The sequence below is a fragment of the Cynocephalus volans genome, chromosome 10 (genome assembly GCF_027409185.1).
Source record: "Cynocephalus volans isolate mCynVol1 chromosome 10, mCynVol1.pri, whole genome shotgun sequence".
Taxonomy (NCBI): Eukaryota; Metazoa; Chordata; class Mammalia; order Dermoptera; family Cynocephalidae; genus Cynocephalus; species Cynocephalus volans.
In genome coordinates, this window is record NC_084469.1 from 7,589,188 (window position 1) to 7,604,347 (window position 15,160).

At 47.6% G+C, this 15,160-nt stretch overlaps 1 protein-coding gene across 3 annotated transcripts in view; it reads left to right on the top strand.

Moving 5' to 3' along the window:
* The window catches only part of IGF2BP1 (insulin like growth factor 2 mRNA binding protein 1), a 37,558-nt gene extending 24,057 nt beyond the window's left edge, over positions 1–13,501 (top strand). Inside the window, exons 5-15 of one of the 3 annotated variants that reach the window (XM_063111449.1) lie at positions 2,386–2,449; positions 4,743–5,024; positions 5,889–6,023; positions 7,013–7,135; positions 7,884–8,019; positions 8,763–8,885; positions 9,270–9,389; positions 10,308–10,382; positions 11,279–11,410; positions 11,631–11,744; positions 13,409–13,501. In XM_063111449.1, the coding sequence (XP_062967519.1) occupies positions 2,386–2,449; positions 4,743–5,024; positions 5,889–6,023; positions 7,013–7,135; positions 7,884–8,019; positions 8,763–8,885; positions 9,270–9,389; positions 10,308–10,382; positions 11,279–11,410; positions 11,631–11,744; positions 13,409–13,501 (1,397 nt within the window). The remainder of the gene's footprint in view (positions 1–2,385; positions 2,450–4,742; positions 5,025–5,888; positions 6,024–7,012; positions 7,136–7,883; positions 8,020–8,762; positions 8,886–9,269; positions 9,390–10,307; positions 10,383–11,278; positions 11,411–11,630; positions 11,745–13,408) is intronic. The other 2 variants (XM_063111450.1, XM_063111452.1) reach the window with 2 other exon arrangements.
* The last annotated feature ends 1,659 nt before the right edge of the window (positions 13,502–15,160 follow it).

Genomic DNA, 15,160 nt, shown 5'->3' on the forward strand with positions numbered 1-15,160 from the left:
TGTGAGGCTTGAACAAATCCACTCCTTCCCAACATGAGTCCCTAGACTCTTAGTGATCAACCAAGGCAGAAATAGGTGTCCTAAGTTTTTAGAAAATAGTTCAAGAATGAAAATTATGCATTTAGTCTTAGTAAGTCTGCAGCCCTATTACTTTAAAAGCTTCACGTTTGGGCCGGCCCGTGGCTCACTCGGGAGAGTACGGTGCTGAGAACACCAAGGCCTCGGGTTCGGATCCCATATACGGATGGCCGGTTCGCTCACTGGCTGAGCGTGGTGCTCACAACACCAAGTCAAGGGTTAAGATCCCCTTACCGGTCATCTTTAAAAAAAAAAAAAAAAAAAAAACTTCACGTTTCCTGTTTTTGACTGGAATAATGAGCTGGTTGTCTCTTTCTTTTTAGCTCTGATTGGCACCTACATATATCTTTAGCCAATTAAAAAAAAAACAGAAGATTTATAAAATTTAATATAGTTTGATGGGCAGGTAAAATCTTTGAAGAGTGAGCCCACAGAAAGAAAAATAATAAGGAATTCTAGTTCATAAAAAGTTTGCTATGATTTTTGAGTTTCTCCATTACTAGGATTATAAGCTCTTTTCAGAGGAAATGTGGAGTGGTTTTGGTTGGACAAAGCAGTCTTTAGGTAAACAAGATACTAATTTAGATTTGGAGATCTTCAAGAAATATGTCAATAATCACTTTGAGATTTAAACATTTATCTCTCAATTCTTTGTGAAAAGGGGCAAACTATAAGTGATTATAAATGATTAAACTCTTTGCCCAACAGTAAAATGCTGAATCTATCGAACAGGTTCTATCCTGTTCTAATCCCACTTGCCTTTTTTATCATAAATGCCAGGACACAGTTGTACTCACGGATAACCATTGCCCGGTGCTGCTCGTAGCTTAGACTAATGAATAAGTTACTCCTCCACAAACAGGGTGAGATTGAGCAGTGGTTGGGAGCAAGCGCATGCGGAGGGAGCTTCCCTGGGAACTGCAGCAGGAGTCAACACTAGTTTAAATTTATCCAAGGCCCACCAGGGAGCTGTAACACACTGTATCTGGAAGGCTATCTGCTACCTGGAGAGAACAGTATGGAAAATGTTTGATTTTGCTGTACAGTACAGAAAGTCCTCGAGTCTGCTCAAGTGTCACTTTCTAAGTGAGATCCACTGTGTCTATCCTATTTAAAATTGCCCCCGCCACCCTTTTTACCCTGGTTTATATTTCTCCATAGCACTTAATCACTTTCTAGTATTCTATAGAATTTTCTTATTTACTCTCCTTCTACTGGGATGTAAGCCCTGTGAAGGCAGAGGTTTTGTTGGTTCAGTACTGTATTTCCAGTCACTAGAAGAATATTATCGCAGACCCTTCCTCACCACTGAAGTGGGAGAGCCCTACTAACCTAGGCCAGAGGGTTTAAGAGTAATCTGCACTGAAGTTTTGTGACCAAGAGCCTTATCGTCAAGAGTGTTAACATCTGTTGTGGGGCAGAGGGTTGGTTTTAGTCAGTGTCCCAGGGTTGAGCAGGCCTAGGGGACCCAAATTCAAAAGACACAGTGAGAAGTATGTGCCCAGATTGCTTGGAATTCTAATGTCAGCTGGCCAACCCATTCTCTACTTCTCTGTAGAAAAGAGTATTTGGGGATTCAAATGAAAACTAAAAGATTGCTCATAATTAGAGCCAAGGACTAGTGTCCTGAAGCTATGATGGTCCAATGTGTCCACATCCACTGCCAAGATGTTTGAAATACTCAAGGCAAGAAATTCTATCCCCCTGGAAAAGATGTAGACAGCTTTTTTTCCTTCTAGACTCCACAGCAGCCACTCCTGGTTTTTGTTTGTTTGACGGCTGGCCTGTACTAGATCAGAACCCTTGACCTTGGCAGCTAGATCTCAATATACCTAATATTGGTTAACATGTACTTGAGGATACAGAGGCCTCTAGAATGGATTTGGGTGTTTCCCAAGCCTCCTCAGCTATATCTTAATACAGTGTGTGCTGATTTTTTTTTAAATAGCTGAACTTTCCAAGGGTAAATTTACTCCTGGGTCATTGTGTGTATATGGGCAGGGGGTGCGAGGTGTTTGCCCTGCTGCATCATTGCTGATACGGCAGGTGCACCTTTTGGAAGCAGGGCGGGGACCCAGGACAACAGGAAAGGAAAATGCAAGAAAGCTAATTTGAATTTTTCAGTAGTTCTGGTGAAAGGGGACTCCCAGGGAAATGTTTTTGCCATTTCATTCAAATATTTCATAAGGTTGGGGTCACCTGCTAGGTGCCTTTGTGGCCTCAAAACATGAAAAGCTGGGGTTGGGGTTTCCTGGTTGGCACCTCTAGATATCACTGCCCTAACATTGGCCTCTGTTTTCTCCCCAGTGAACACTGAGAGTGAGACGGCAGTGGTGAATGTCACCTACTCCAACCGGGAGCAGACCAGGCAGTGAGTGGGCTGGAAAGTGGGGCTGGGGGGTCTCTGGGTGTGGGTGTTGTGAGCCTGGTCCCTCGGGTTTAACAGGGCGACAGGGTCCAGGCAGGCTGGAGTCTCCACTTGGGTTCTGACATTGGCCCAGCCAACACCTGACTCCCTCATAAAACGTTTATTCAGGGTGTGTGTCTCCTTCGTGCCCTTTGTTTCAGGGATCTCAAAAGTTCAGAGACTCTTAAGGATTGATAGCAAAAATATATCGAGGCGGGGGAGGGACCCAAAGCCCTCTCAGGGAAGGTGGGAAATCCTCTGGGGGAAGAGATCGGCTTCTGGTAGGTCTCTGGTTACCTGGGAACTGCAGGGTCCTTTGCTGTGTTAATGGCGCCATCTAGTGATGATGATGGGGAACTGCAGGGTTTAAAAAGGATTGGTTATCGTTGCGATGCCAGAGCGGACATTTTATTGCAGTGATGGTCCTGAACCTACTGGTTGCTTCCCTAAGCCCCTTTCAGTCCCCTCACACCCACAATTTATAGCTCCATATCCCTTTGGTTGAACAACTGTGCTTCTCACCTACTGGTACAGACAGACTACACATTTTGCACATTACTCATATTTATATCCATATCTGGCTTTGTTATAGGCTTTTGCCACATTTTGCTTTTGATGGTTTTCTTGTTTCTTCACTGTGCTGTTTCCTCTACCCTAGTGATACTTTGTAAAATCTCACCACTTCCTCAAGTACCTACTGTTTTCATTCAGGTGCTTCCTGGACTCAGAATCTTCTAGAGGTTCCTACTGCCCCTTGTGGCCATCTGGGCTCCTTTGCCTGGCTTTAAATGTCATGGCAACACTTGCTTATTTCCCACTGCTTGTAGTTGCCCTGTAACATTTCTAACCAGTGTCAGTCTTGGGAATGGATGGTGCTTGTCCCTTCCCTTCAGTCTTATTCAGCTCCGTCTACAGACTTCCTAAATAAACCCAGACTCCAGTCTCCTAGTGGCAAGTAAGCCATTCTGTCTCCAATTCCTACTTTTTTTTCCCCACAGAGTTTTCTTAACCATGGAAGTTGGTGTTGAAACAACAAATCCCTTAATTTATCATGTGCTTTCGCATGTGATTTTCACATGGATCCTATAAGAAAGGCAGTTTTGGCTGAATTGACAAGCTGATCCTCAAAGTCAATGTGAGGAAGTGTAAGGGACTCAGAGTAAATGACAATCCTGAAAAATCCTGAAAAAGAACAAAGTTAGAGGACTTAAACCTCTAGATTTCAAAACTTTCTTCTAAGCGGCACTAATCAAATCAGTGTGGTGTCCTGGCCTTAGATGTGGTACTGGCCTCACGATAGACATGGATCAATGGAATAGAATAGAATTAAGGGCTTAGAAATAAGCCCTTACATTTATGATCAATATATATATATATATATATATATATATATTTTTTTTTTTTTATAAAGCTGTTCAGAAAATTGGATGGGAAAGAAATGCCTTTTCAACAAATGGTCCAGGGACAATTTGGTATCCATACCCAAAAAGATAAATTTGGACCTTACACTGTACACACAAGTTAACTCAAAGTAAATCACCTAAATATAATAGCTGTAATATAGGCAGAGCAGGTATTAATTTCCCACTTTACAGTTGATGAGACTTAGTCTAGACTAGGTTGTGAATTGCCTCATTGACATAACTAGTGAACAGTGGAACTAAGGTTGGAATACTGGTGTCCTGACTCAACTGAGTATCTTTGCCCCACATTTCACTAGGGTATGCCAGGGCAGGAGTAGTAACATTTGAATTCTACAGCGTACATTTTAATCTCCTTTGACTTTGGTTTCATTATCTATAGAATTCAGATTTTGTAGTAGTTAGCATTTGGTTTCTTCACCCCTTGGTAGGATTCTTCAATCCAGAAAGTGTATGTGTCAGCTTTGTTGAGCCACTGCAGGAACACGGCATGTTCTCCAGCAGACATAGGAGTTCTTTGAGGTCTATGGCTCAGTCTTCCTTTTTCGCTGTGCTCCCTATTGGACTGGAACCCCACTTCTCTGATGTAGGTCTTTGTGAACAATAAATCCCAACCAAACGTTAGGATTCACTATATTTCCTTTTCCTTTGATGTCTTTGATGCCATTTAGACTGGAAGGTTCTCTAAGGTGGAGGTGGTGGTTGTGGGCAGGTGGTCATCTCCCTTTCTTGAGTGTGTTCCAAGCTGTAACTCCGTAGAGTGCTTTGCGCAAGGAGGGCACTTGGTGTGATTGGCATGGATTGGAGTGACCGATAGACTCTTGCTCTGTTCCCAGAGCCATCATGAAGCTGAATGGCCACCAGTTGGAGAACCATGCCCTGAAGGTCTCCTACATTCCTGATGAGCAGATAGCCCAGGGTCCTGAGAATGGGCGCCGAGGAGGCTTTGGCTCCCGGGGTCAGCCCCGCCAGGGATCACCTGTGGCAGCGGGGGCACCAGCCAAGCAGCAGCAAGTGGACATTCCCCTTCGGCTCCTAGTGCCCACCCAGTATGTGGGCGCCATCATTGGCAAGGAGGGTGCTACCATTCGCAACATCACAAAACAGACCCAGTCCAAGTGAGTTTTGGCTGCTGGGGAATGCAGGCTGGGTGCCAGGGAACAGTGCTTGGTACCTGGGAGGGCTCCTGTGCTTACACTGGGGGCATCAACATTTACCTCTTAGGAAATATTGCCTGGAACATTCCGGGGTCACTGCTTCCAATCCCAGCTCTCAAGGTGGGGAGGGAGAATGGGTCTGGTGGTGCCATTGGTGGAAGTGGTTGGGACCTGCACTGTCATGAGCAAGAAGGGTTGTATAATTTCTCATGTCAGGTTTCATAGAAAGTCTCTTCAAGCAAATCCAACCTTGGTGAGTTGGCCACTCCTTAGCACTCTGTGATTTCAGGACCACTTAGTGTTGGCAACAGGGCTGGCCAGCCTGGCCGAAGTCGAGGCCCTCAAGAATAAGTCATAATTGCATCTCATCTCCCATTCCACCTTAACCACCGCTTTCTCTCATCTTTATAGCTTATCCATGTACTTGGTGGAAAAGAACAGGTCATGTTATGTCCTTAGTCATAATAAGGTTCTTACTTACTTTTAGTTTAGGACATGGTGTCCTCCCTGAATATTTGTTTCAAGGGAGGACATACAGAATTCAAAATGTAGCTTTAGAGCTGTGGGCTGGTAGTCCCCACCCGTGCATTTGTGTGATAGACTGCGTTCTTGTCCCCAGCCACCTCCTGATTTTAAACCGAATCCAGAGTAACAGACTAGTTGTATTTTCCCTGGCCCTTTCTTGGCTCTTCCCAAACTCTGCACCTGACTGGCCTTGTTCCAAGAGGAGCAGGTTCTGAGCCTTTGATTGAGGAGAGATAGGGGGAGCCTGAAGACTCAGTGTCACAGGGGACAACTAACTAGCCTTGTCCTTGTGGTCCTCAGGATAGATGTGCACAGGAAGGAGAATGCAGGCGCAGCTGAGAAGGCCATCAGCGTGCACTCGACCCCTGAGGGCTGCTCCTCCGCCTGTAAGATGATTTTGGAGATTATGCATAAGGAGGCAAAGGACACCAAAACGTAAGGTTCCTGTCTTTCTTGGAACTTCAGGGACTGCCACTCCCTCCCTGTATCATTCATTTTTTAATAGCAACAATATACTACAGGAGACATAGTTAAAAATACAAACTGAGAAATGAAATTCCCCTTCCTACCCCTAGTGTAACCCTAGGAAGTCTGTGCACTCACAAGCATGTGTATGCATGTGCTTCTGCATGTGTTTGTGTGCCCACACGGATGGGTGTGTGCATTCACATGTGTATGTGTGTGCGTGTGCACACACGTGTGTTAGCGCAGCACAAAGAGGATCATATTAAATGTGCTGTACTTTTTCACTTTCTGTATCAGCACATATTGACACGATCTTTTTTTTGTAGCTGCATAGAATTCCACGGAATGGCTGTTCAGAGTTTGTTTAACCAATCTCCTTTTTCTCTTTCTTTTCTTTCTTTTCTTCTTCTTCTTCTTCTTCTTTTTTTTTTTTTTGTGGCTGGCTGGCACTGGGAACCGAACCCTTGACATAGGTGTTACAAGGCTGCTCTCTAACCAACTGAACTAAGCAGCCAACCCCCAATCTTCTGTTTCTTGGTGGGTGTTTGGATTGTTTTATTATCGTTATTAGAAAACAGTGATGCAAAGAATTTACTGAAACATGGTCCTTTGTACACTTATGCTTTTTTTCAGCCTTGTTGAGGTTTAATTTGTGTACAATAAATTGCACATTTTTTAAGTATACAAGTTGAATTTTGACATGTATGTATCTATAAAACCAGCACCACAAGTAAGATAAAGGACATATCCATCACTCCAAAGTTTCCTGGTGCCCCTTGGCCATCCACCCTCCTTCCCCATTTCTCTATCCCTAAGCAACCACTGATCTGATTTTTGTAATCTTTTAACACTCACTTTTGTTCTGGAAACCGCAAGTCTGGGGTGGCATGATGGTTGTGTGTCCATGTCACCACCACTGAGGCAGCTCTGTCCATCACTTATTCCCCTGTCTTCCTAAGGGCTGACGAGGTCCCCCTGAAGATCCTGGCCCATAATAACTTCGTGGGGCGTCTCATTGGCAAGGAAGGGCGTAACCTGAAGAAGGTGGAGCAGGACACAGAGACGAAAATCACCATCTCCTCGTAAGGCTCCCTCCACTTCCCTGTTCATAAGTGGGGGTTGCACAGGGCCCAGGGTCAGCAATTTTTTCATTATTGAGACTTGACAATTGCTCCCTTAAATTGGGTACTGTTTCTGCTTCTCGAAGAAAAATAATCAAAGAAGCAATAAAAAGCATTTTTTTTTCCTCTCTAAGGGCTGGAGCTCGCCTGTCTCCATTGCCCTGTAGGGTGGGGGTCAGTTATAGGTGCTACCTCTTCAGCCCTCCTGCTGCCACATCTGAGCTCTCTTCCTCTGCATCTTGAGGACAGCCTGCAGCTAGGAGCCTGTCTGCCACCTCAGAAGAGGATGGGCCTCAGTCCTTTTCTGTCTGTGTGGTGGGCTGCCGCTCTGGAAGAACCAAAGTTAAGGGGGTGGAGTAGTTCTCATTTCATCAGAGACTAGCCTGTGGGCAAAGTAATTGCTCTCTTCTGAAGAGGCACGGGAAATGGATTGCCTAGAGCCAACGGGGAGATTTGCAGGCACAAGCCTCCTTCCCGCCTGACCGGTTCCCATAACCTGTCTGTGACTGGATTCGTTGCAAACAGAGGGGTTTCAGTTAGGTATTCTCGTCTGCCTGCACCTCATTCCTGCCCTGGTTACAACGGGACACCGAAGGCTGGAGATGGAGAGTTAGCAGCATGCAGAAATGGTGGACCTGCGACTCGGCTGGTGTCTGAGGCCTGGGCCTGGCCTGCAGTGCAAGGCTGATGCTGCCTGCTCTTCCGCCAGCTTGCAGGACCTCACCCTGTACAACCCTGAGAGGACCATCACTGTGAAGGGGGCCATTGAAAACTGCTGCAGGGCCGAGCAGGAGATCATGAAGAAAGTTCGGGAGGCCTACGAAAACGACGTGGCTGCCATGAGCGTGAGTGCTAGGCAGCCCCTCTGCTCACCCTTCCCTGAGTCTGCCTGACAGTAGTACTTGTGGTGGCAGGGTGACAGACACACAGGCCCTATGCTGTGTGGCCTTGGTGCCTCACTTGATGCTTTTGAACCTTGATTCATCAGAGGCTTTACAACTGTATTAAGTTAACAGGGGTTGCTCATCTGGTTCTTGGGGTGGGGGGGCCCATCGTGGCCTTAGAGGCCTGTGATCCTTTTACAAATACGTGAAAATTTTGTGTTTATGTGCACTTTAGTGGAGGGAGGGTCCATAACTTTCTTAACGTTTTTTAATGGGGAGTGGGTGTAGGGCCCATGACCAAAAAGGTTCAGAACCACAAGTCTAGACATGAAATGGAGCTCTTTCTGCCCTCCTCCTCCCCGATGTTGTATTGCAGGATTATGAGGCTGGAGTCTTTCTCCACCAGGGTGGGATGAGCACCCAGAGAGGAGGACTTCTGAGGGTGCACAGCTGGTTGGCTCTTCCTGATGGAGTTGCTAGTTCTTAGCCCAGTGAGAACATCACATCACCCACAACTCCGCACCCAAACTCTGTGTGTGAGAGTGTATGAAAACTACAGGGTCGGCAGATTTTTGTGCAAACGCTTGACCTTCTCATGGTTTTTGCCCACTCATCCTTCTGGTTTAACCAGGGCCACAACCTGGGTGCCACCAGGCTAGGTTCAGAGGGAGCTGACCTGCCTGCCCCTCACCTTTCCTCCTCAGCTGCAGTCTCATCTGATCCCCGGCCTGAACCTGGCTGCCGTGGGTCTCTTCCCCGCCTCGTCCAGCGCAGTCCCACCGCCTCCCAGCAGCGTTACTGGGGCTGCTCCCTACAGCTCCTTTATGGTAGGTGGAAGCTCTTTTTCCAAAGGACTCCTGGGCCCAGGTGTGGTCTTCCTTATGGGGTCCAATTCCCTGTGGGAGTCTGAGGCTTGGGAAGATTGCAGGAAGTGGGAAGGGTGATCTCAGGGGATACTCCTTCTCTGCACTGTTCTCAGCCTCTGGCACTGACTCTCCAAAATGCCAGCCTTGCGGAGCACAGCCTTGGATGCTGCCCGGGATGACTGAGCGCAGGAAGAGCTAAAGAGCTCGCAGCATCCTTTGGCAGCCCAGGGTGCAGTTAGGTCCTTGCATCCTTTCCTCGTAGTATGATGCGAGGCAGGGGAGTGGGGAGGCTTCTGGGCTGTGCCCCTCACGCCCCCTTGGTAATAGGGCCCCCTGTTCTGGCAGCAGGCTCCAGAGCAGGAGATGGTGCAGGTGTTCATCCCCGCCCAGGCGGTGGGCGCCATCATCGGCAAGAAAGGGCAGCACATCAAACAGCTCTCACGGTTCGCCAGCGCCTCCATCAAGGTGATCTGCTCTGTGGGTCTTCTGTTCCTGGGATGAGAGGGTCGTCTGCTCCTACCACCTCTGCGTTTGCTCCCAGATCCCCCATGTTCTTTTTGGAATTCTGCACCTTGTGTTAGGGACCCTACCCTGAGGAATAACAGTTGTCTTTGCTTTTGACCTTGCTCGGTCCTCCGTGGGGTGCCTTCAGTGTTTCTGGGTTTTCAGGTTAGGTAGGAGGCAGGGTTGTAGCATAGAAAGAGAGCTTCGTTTCTGCCGCACACTGACTTGGGTTCACATCCCAGCCCTACCTTGTTGCCTCCCAATAACCCAGGTTATTAACCCGTGTGGACTGAGCCTTTCCTTTCCTCATCCGTACAGTACTACGAAACCATATGGCTTAAGCCCCTGGCTCAGTCAGTGTCTGGCACACGGTAACGCTAAGCATTAGTTGTTCAACCTTCCCTGGCCAGGGTCCACCGGGGAGAGAAGGGAGAATGTGTCATAGTGAAATAAAGGTAGTGTTCAGTTTCACAACCTGAATCTGTTTTAGAGGTCTTAAAAAGCTTTGGGCAAAAGCCATGACTGTTCTCTAGTGGAGGTGCAGTCACTGCACTCCCCACACTGGTCATCTCATCTTGTCCCCACCTCTCCCTGCAGGACTCCACTGAAACCTCCCTGAGAGATTGGGAGGGGAGAGGGGACAGGCAGGCAGAACTTGGGAAATGTCACTGAAGCAAGTCCTTTTAATCGACCACTTGTGTCCTCATAACAGTTCTGGTGTGTAGGGCAATGACTGGACTCTCAAACTGTTTGTTCTTCCTCCCCTAGTTCTCAGATGGGCAGCAGAAGTAAGGGTGGTGGTCGGGGACCGGAAGGAGGTAGAGATGGCGGTGGTCTTCCCAAAGAGGGTCCCTCTTTGACTAGCTGTTTGCTTTGTAGATTGCTCCACCTGAGACACCCGACTCCAAAGTTCGTATGGTTATCATCACTGGACCCCCAGAAGCCCAATTCAAGGTTTTGATCTTTCTTGTTTTTCCAAGCAGGATACAGGGGAATTGCGGTTGGGTACTTCCTCTAAGTGCAGGAAAAAGGCCGGGGCAACTTCCCATTAACTGTCAAACCCTTTTCACATCTTTAAGCCTTCCCTGCATGATCCAGGGCTGCAGAGCTGCTTTCTTTCATATTGGCATCAGACAATTTCTGTTGACTTCCATTTCTTGAAGGTCTACATAGGAGTATGGGAAAGAAAGAAGTCCGAGGGCCTCTTCCTTTTTTATTTTATTTTTTGTTTGGTGGTTGGTCAGTAAGGGATCCTAACTCTTGACTTTGATGTTATAACACCACGCTGTACCAATTGAGCATACTCTGCTTTAGTTACTAAGGAAGGCCTTTGGTGCCAAATTCTCTTCTCTCCTTTATGCCCCTGCTACATGCTTAGGTTCTCAAACTTCTGGTCAGATAGCCATAGAGCTAACAATTAGCTTGACCTGACCTACTTCAGGATAGAGAATTGGGACAACTTTGTAGGCTACTGTGGAGCATCAGGCAGACCTGCCCTCTGCATGACTCCATTAGTTGCCATTCAGGGCCTTGAAATGTTAGTCATTGCCACGTCCAAATAAATGCAGTCATCCCAGACGCTGGAGGCCTGGTTTGTAGCTTATGAATTATATTCCTTTGGGAGTTACTCATAAGTCACCATAATCCCCATCCAGGAGGATAATTACAAATAAGTAGAAGGAATGTTGACAGGTGGCCCTGCTGAGCGTTTCACATCTGCCTAGGGCAGGGTGGGCACCGCGGGCCAGAAAAGGACGGGGTGGAGCTTGGGGACTGCAGTTGGTGTTTACCACTCTTCCCTTTTGCTACAGATATATGCCGGCTGATTAACAGTTACCTCCTCTTCCCAGGCTCAGGGAAGAATTTATGGCAAACTCAAGGAGGAGAACTTCTTTGGTCCCAAGGAGGAAGTAAAGCTGGAGACTCATATACGGGTGCCAGCATCGGCAGCTGGCCGAGTCATTGGCAAAGGCGGCAAAACGGTGAGCCACAAGGGCCAGGCTGGGAGCTCTGAGCCTTGGTCTCTAGACCCAACAGCTGCTCTGGCCTGTTGCTCCCCTGCCCTGCTCTACCTTAGGACTCCCGATTGGCCCATTTACATGATTCTACTCCCCAGGCTCAGCCGCTGATTCTTCCTGCTAATCACCTTCCTCTTGCCCCTCCCTCCAATCCCACCCTGAGCTCCTCTCTGGCCGCCCCCAGGTGAACGAGTTGCAGAATTTGACAGCAGCTGAGGTGGTAGTGCCAAGAGACCAGACCCCTGATGAGAACGACCAGGTCATCGTTAAGATCATCGGGCACTTCTATGCCAGCCAGGTACACGTGGTTCTCCCCATCTCGGGAGGGCTGCCGGAGCCCAGGGAGCAGGAAGCAGAGACTCCGGAGGTTGACCTGCACGACCTTGATAGGTCCTGTGGCCTTGACCACATCTGCCTGCCTTTGGGCTGGGTCATTCCCCTCTTTCAGGCACAAGAGTGGGATGTGTTAGATGTTTTATTCTCTCTTGAAATAGTTGTTCCTGTTGTCTAACCTTAGTCCCTCCCCAGCCCCTTTTTGCACTGGATAGGAAAGGAAATTGGTATTCTCCATCACCCAGGCTTGCCCATGGAATAATAGTAATGGTAGTGATAACACCTTGGATTGCAGTTTTCAAATGCGTCATTTTGCCTTTCCTGGAATGATTGCTCCCTCCCTGGGTCCTGTCCCCCCCCCCCCCCACCCTCTTCCCAGAACTCCTCATCCCAGCACTGCCCAGCACTGGCGCCGACCCCAGGGAAAGGTGATTGTCAGCTAGGACGTTTTCCTCAAATCTAAAATTGCTCAGTGTTGGAACTGGAAGGGACTTTGGAGACAGTTGAGCACAGTTCCTACAACTCATGGAGGACAGCTGAGGGCTCAGGTGGCTCCTGGCTCCAGTGTGGTGTGGGGCAGGAGCAAAGAATGCGGGTTTTGGAACCAGAGGGCTGTGAGCTCAGGCTCTTATCTAGCCTCTCTGCTGTTGGATAAGTAACTCTCTCTGATAACCCTGTGAGATGTATTAATAAGAGCCACAATAATAACACCTGAGATTTACAGGTATTTATGACACACTCAGCACTGTTCTGCACGGTGTATGTATCTGAACTGATTTAATCTCCTCACTTTACAAGTGAGGAAACTGAGGCATAAGAGGGTAAATGATACATTTAAGGATGCACAGAGCCAGGACCTATTAAATACTGAAGCAGTTTCGGTTGATCAGAGTGAGGATTAAATAAAAAGGTATGCAAAACATCAAGCCAGGGCTGATGGAGTGAGAACACATATAAATATTGATTTCCACATTCTTTCTCCAACTTAGACCAGCTTTCTCTTTAACCGAGAAATCAAGCACTCAATTTATGGAAAAGAGACATTCTGGTAAATTTCTATGACATGAATCAATTTTGCAGTTGATTTCCTTTACAAAATCATATTCTTCGAGAAGAAACTTTTAAAAAGCAAAGGGTAGGGATAGCGATCTTTTGGCATTTCGTCCATTTTCACAATGAGCTTATTTATTTCACCACTTTTTTGTTAACCTGTGTCTGGGCATTTTATTTCCTTTCCTGGGGTTTTTACACGAGTGGCAGATTTGTGATAACACCTCCTAATATATAACCCTGGGACAACATGTAATATGCTTCTGCCTAGAAACTCATGTGTAAACTCTGTAAAGTTTTAAATTTTGATGAATAGGCTTTATACCACTGTTTCTCTTCCCTTGCCGCGTTCCATCCCCCCCCCGCTTCCTGTATTATCCATTGGATGCTCAGGCTCCCCTTGGAGGCAGAGAAGTTTAAGGTCACCCTTACCCTCAATCTTCCTCTTACCATTCTTCTGAGTCCTGCGTGAGCTGTTCGTTTTTTGCCCATGTCTGGATCCTGAGGGCCTCTCTCTCCATGGAAGGCTGTCTCCTTGGGGGTCTTCACACCCTCCCTCTCTTGCCTTTCTTGCTGCAGATGGCTCAGAGGAAGATCCGAGACATCCTGGCCCAGGTTAAGCAGCAGCACCAGAAGGGACAGAGTAACCAGGCCCAGGCACGGAGGAAGTGACCAGCCCCTTCCCTGCCCATCGACTCCAGGACAACGGGCGGAAATCGCGAGAGTGTGCTCTCCCCGGCAGGCCTGAGAATGAGTGGGGATCAGGGACCCCTGGGCCGGGCTGTGGATCAGGTTTGCCCACTTGCTCGAGAAAGATGTTCCAGTGAGGAACCCTGATCTCTCAGCCTCAAATACCCAACTGATTGGCCCAACACTGCCCACCTCTTGGGGTGTCACCATTGAAATTCTAGCTCAGGGTGCTTTTAAACGTGGATTGTTTAAGGAAGTTCTCCAGGCCCCACAAAGAGGGTGGGTCAGACCCCAGTGGGAAGAGAAATAAAATTTCCTTCAGGTTTTTAAAACATGCAGAGGGGTGTTTTAATCAGCCTCAAAGGATGGTTTGTTTCTTAACCCTAAAATCTTTCCAACCTTCTCCCTCCGACTTGGTTAATTGATTAAAATACCTCCATTCTCACGCCCTGACACTGCCTCTTCTTCTATTCACATTAATTGTTTTATCTTTACTTCTATCAGAAAAAAGTGGGAACGAAGGCATTGCTTTGCTCACAATATTGACTCAAGGGAGAAGACTCATCAGTGTCTGTAGTTTAATTCTAATCCCTCCCTAACCGACCAATAGGTGCAACGAGGAATTAAGAAGGGGAGAAGTGGGGAGAAAGACGATTAAAATATATAGTAATCCACGTTTAAAAGGAGTGCCCTTGTGGCTGATCTAGTCCAGATCACCGTCCTGAGAAATTGGCACAGTTGAAATTTCCTCCACTCTGTTGGGGCTTCCCCACCAAGATTCCCCACCATATTCACTCCCTCTAGCCATGTAGGTCCCACATCATGTCCAGGTGCACATAAGTGGTACTGATGCTCAGCAGGGTAGGGGCTGACCACTGTCCCTGATCCCCATCATTCTCAGGTGGATTTTATATTTTTTTAAAGTCTATTTTAATGATTGGATGTGAGCACTGGGAAGGGGATGCTAACTCCCCTTGATAAAGTCTCAGTTCCGTGGAGGACTTGAGTGGCCCCAAAGGCTGCCACGGTGCCCTCACCCCAGCCCATGTGCTCTCATAAGGGCTGGTTCCCAGAGGCAGGGGTTGTGGGGCATTCCCCGCCACGGCACTGTTGCCTTCGTGGTGGTGGGACTTGGAACCCAACCCTGAGCTCCTGATAAAGCTAAAGTCCATCATCTGGTAAATTTAGTAAATTGGAGAGTATTTGCTTCTGATTTTATCCTAGAGGACTATTTAATTGATGGCTTCTGCCTCCATGGATCACTACTGGCATGATGAAAGGTGTGTCTAACAAACAAAATTCATAATACCAGGAGCATTGTGCACAAAGGAGTAAATTAGCTTAATTTATGGATTTGCCAGGCTCAGTAAGATCCTGCTGGAAGTCTAGCCCCCATGGAGGACAGCGGCCATCAGTTAAATGAGGTTAGGCCTCCCCTCCTAATATACCAATTGTCAATGCATGTCAGCCAGGTGATGCACTTTAGCTACCCTGGACAAAGGGAGGGAGGCCTCTCCTGCATGTGGAAGAGCCCGTGCGTGGAGTCCCCCCCTTTCGACATTGCAACAATGACAGTGACGAGACAACCGTGACGTGGGCGGAGTCAGGCAGTGCTGTGTGCGAAGTAAACTACCTCAAGGT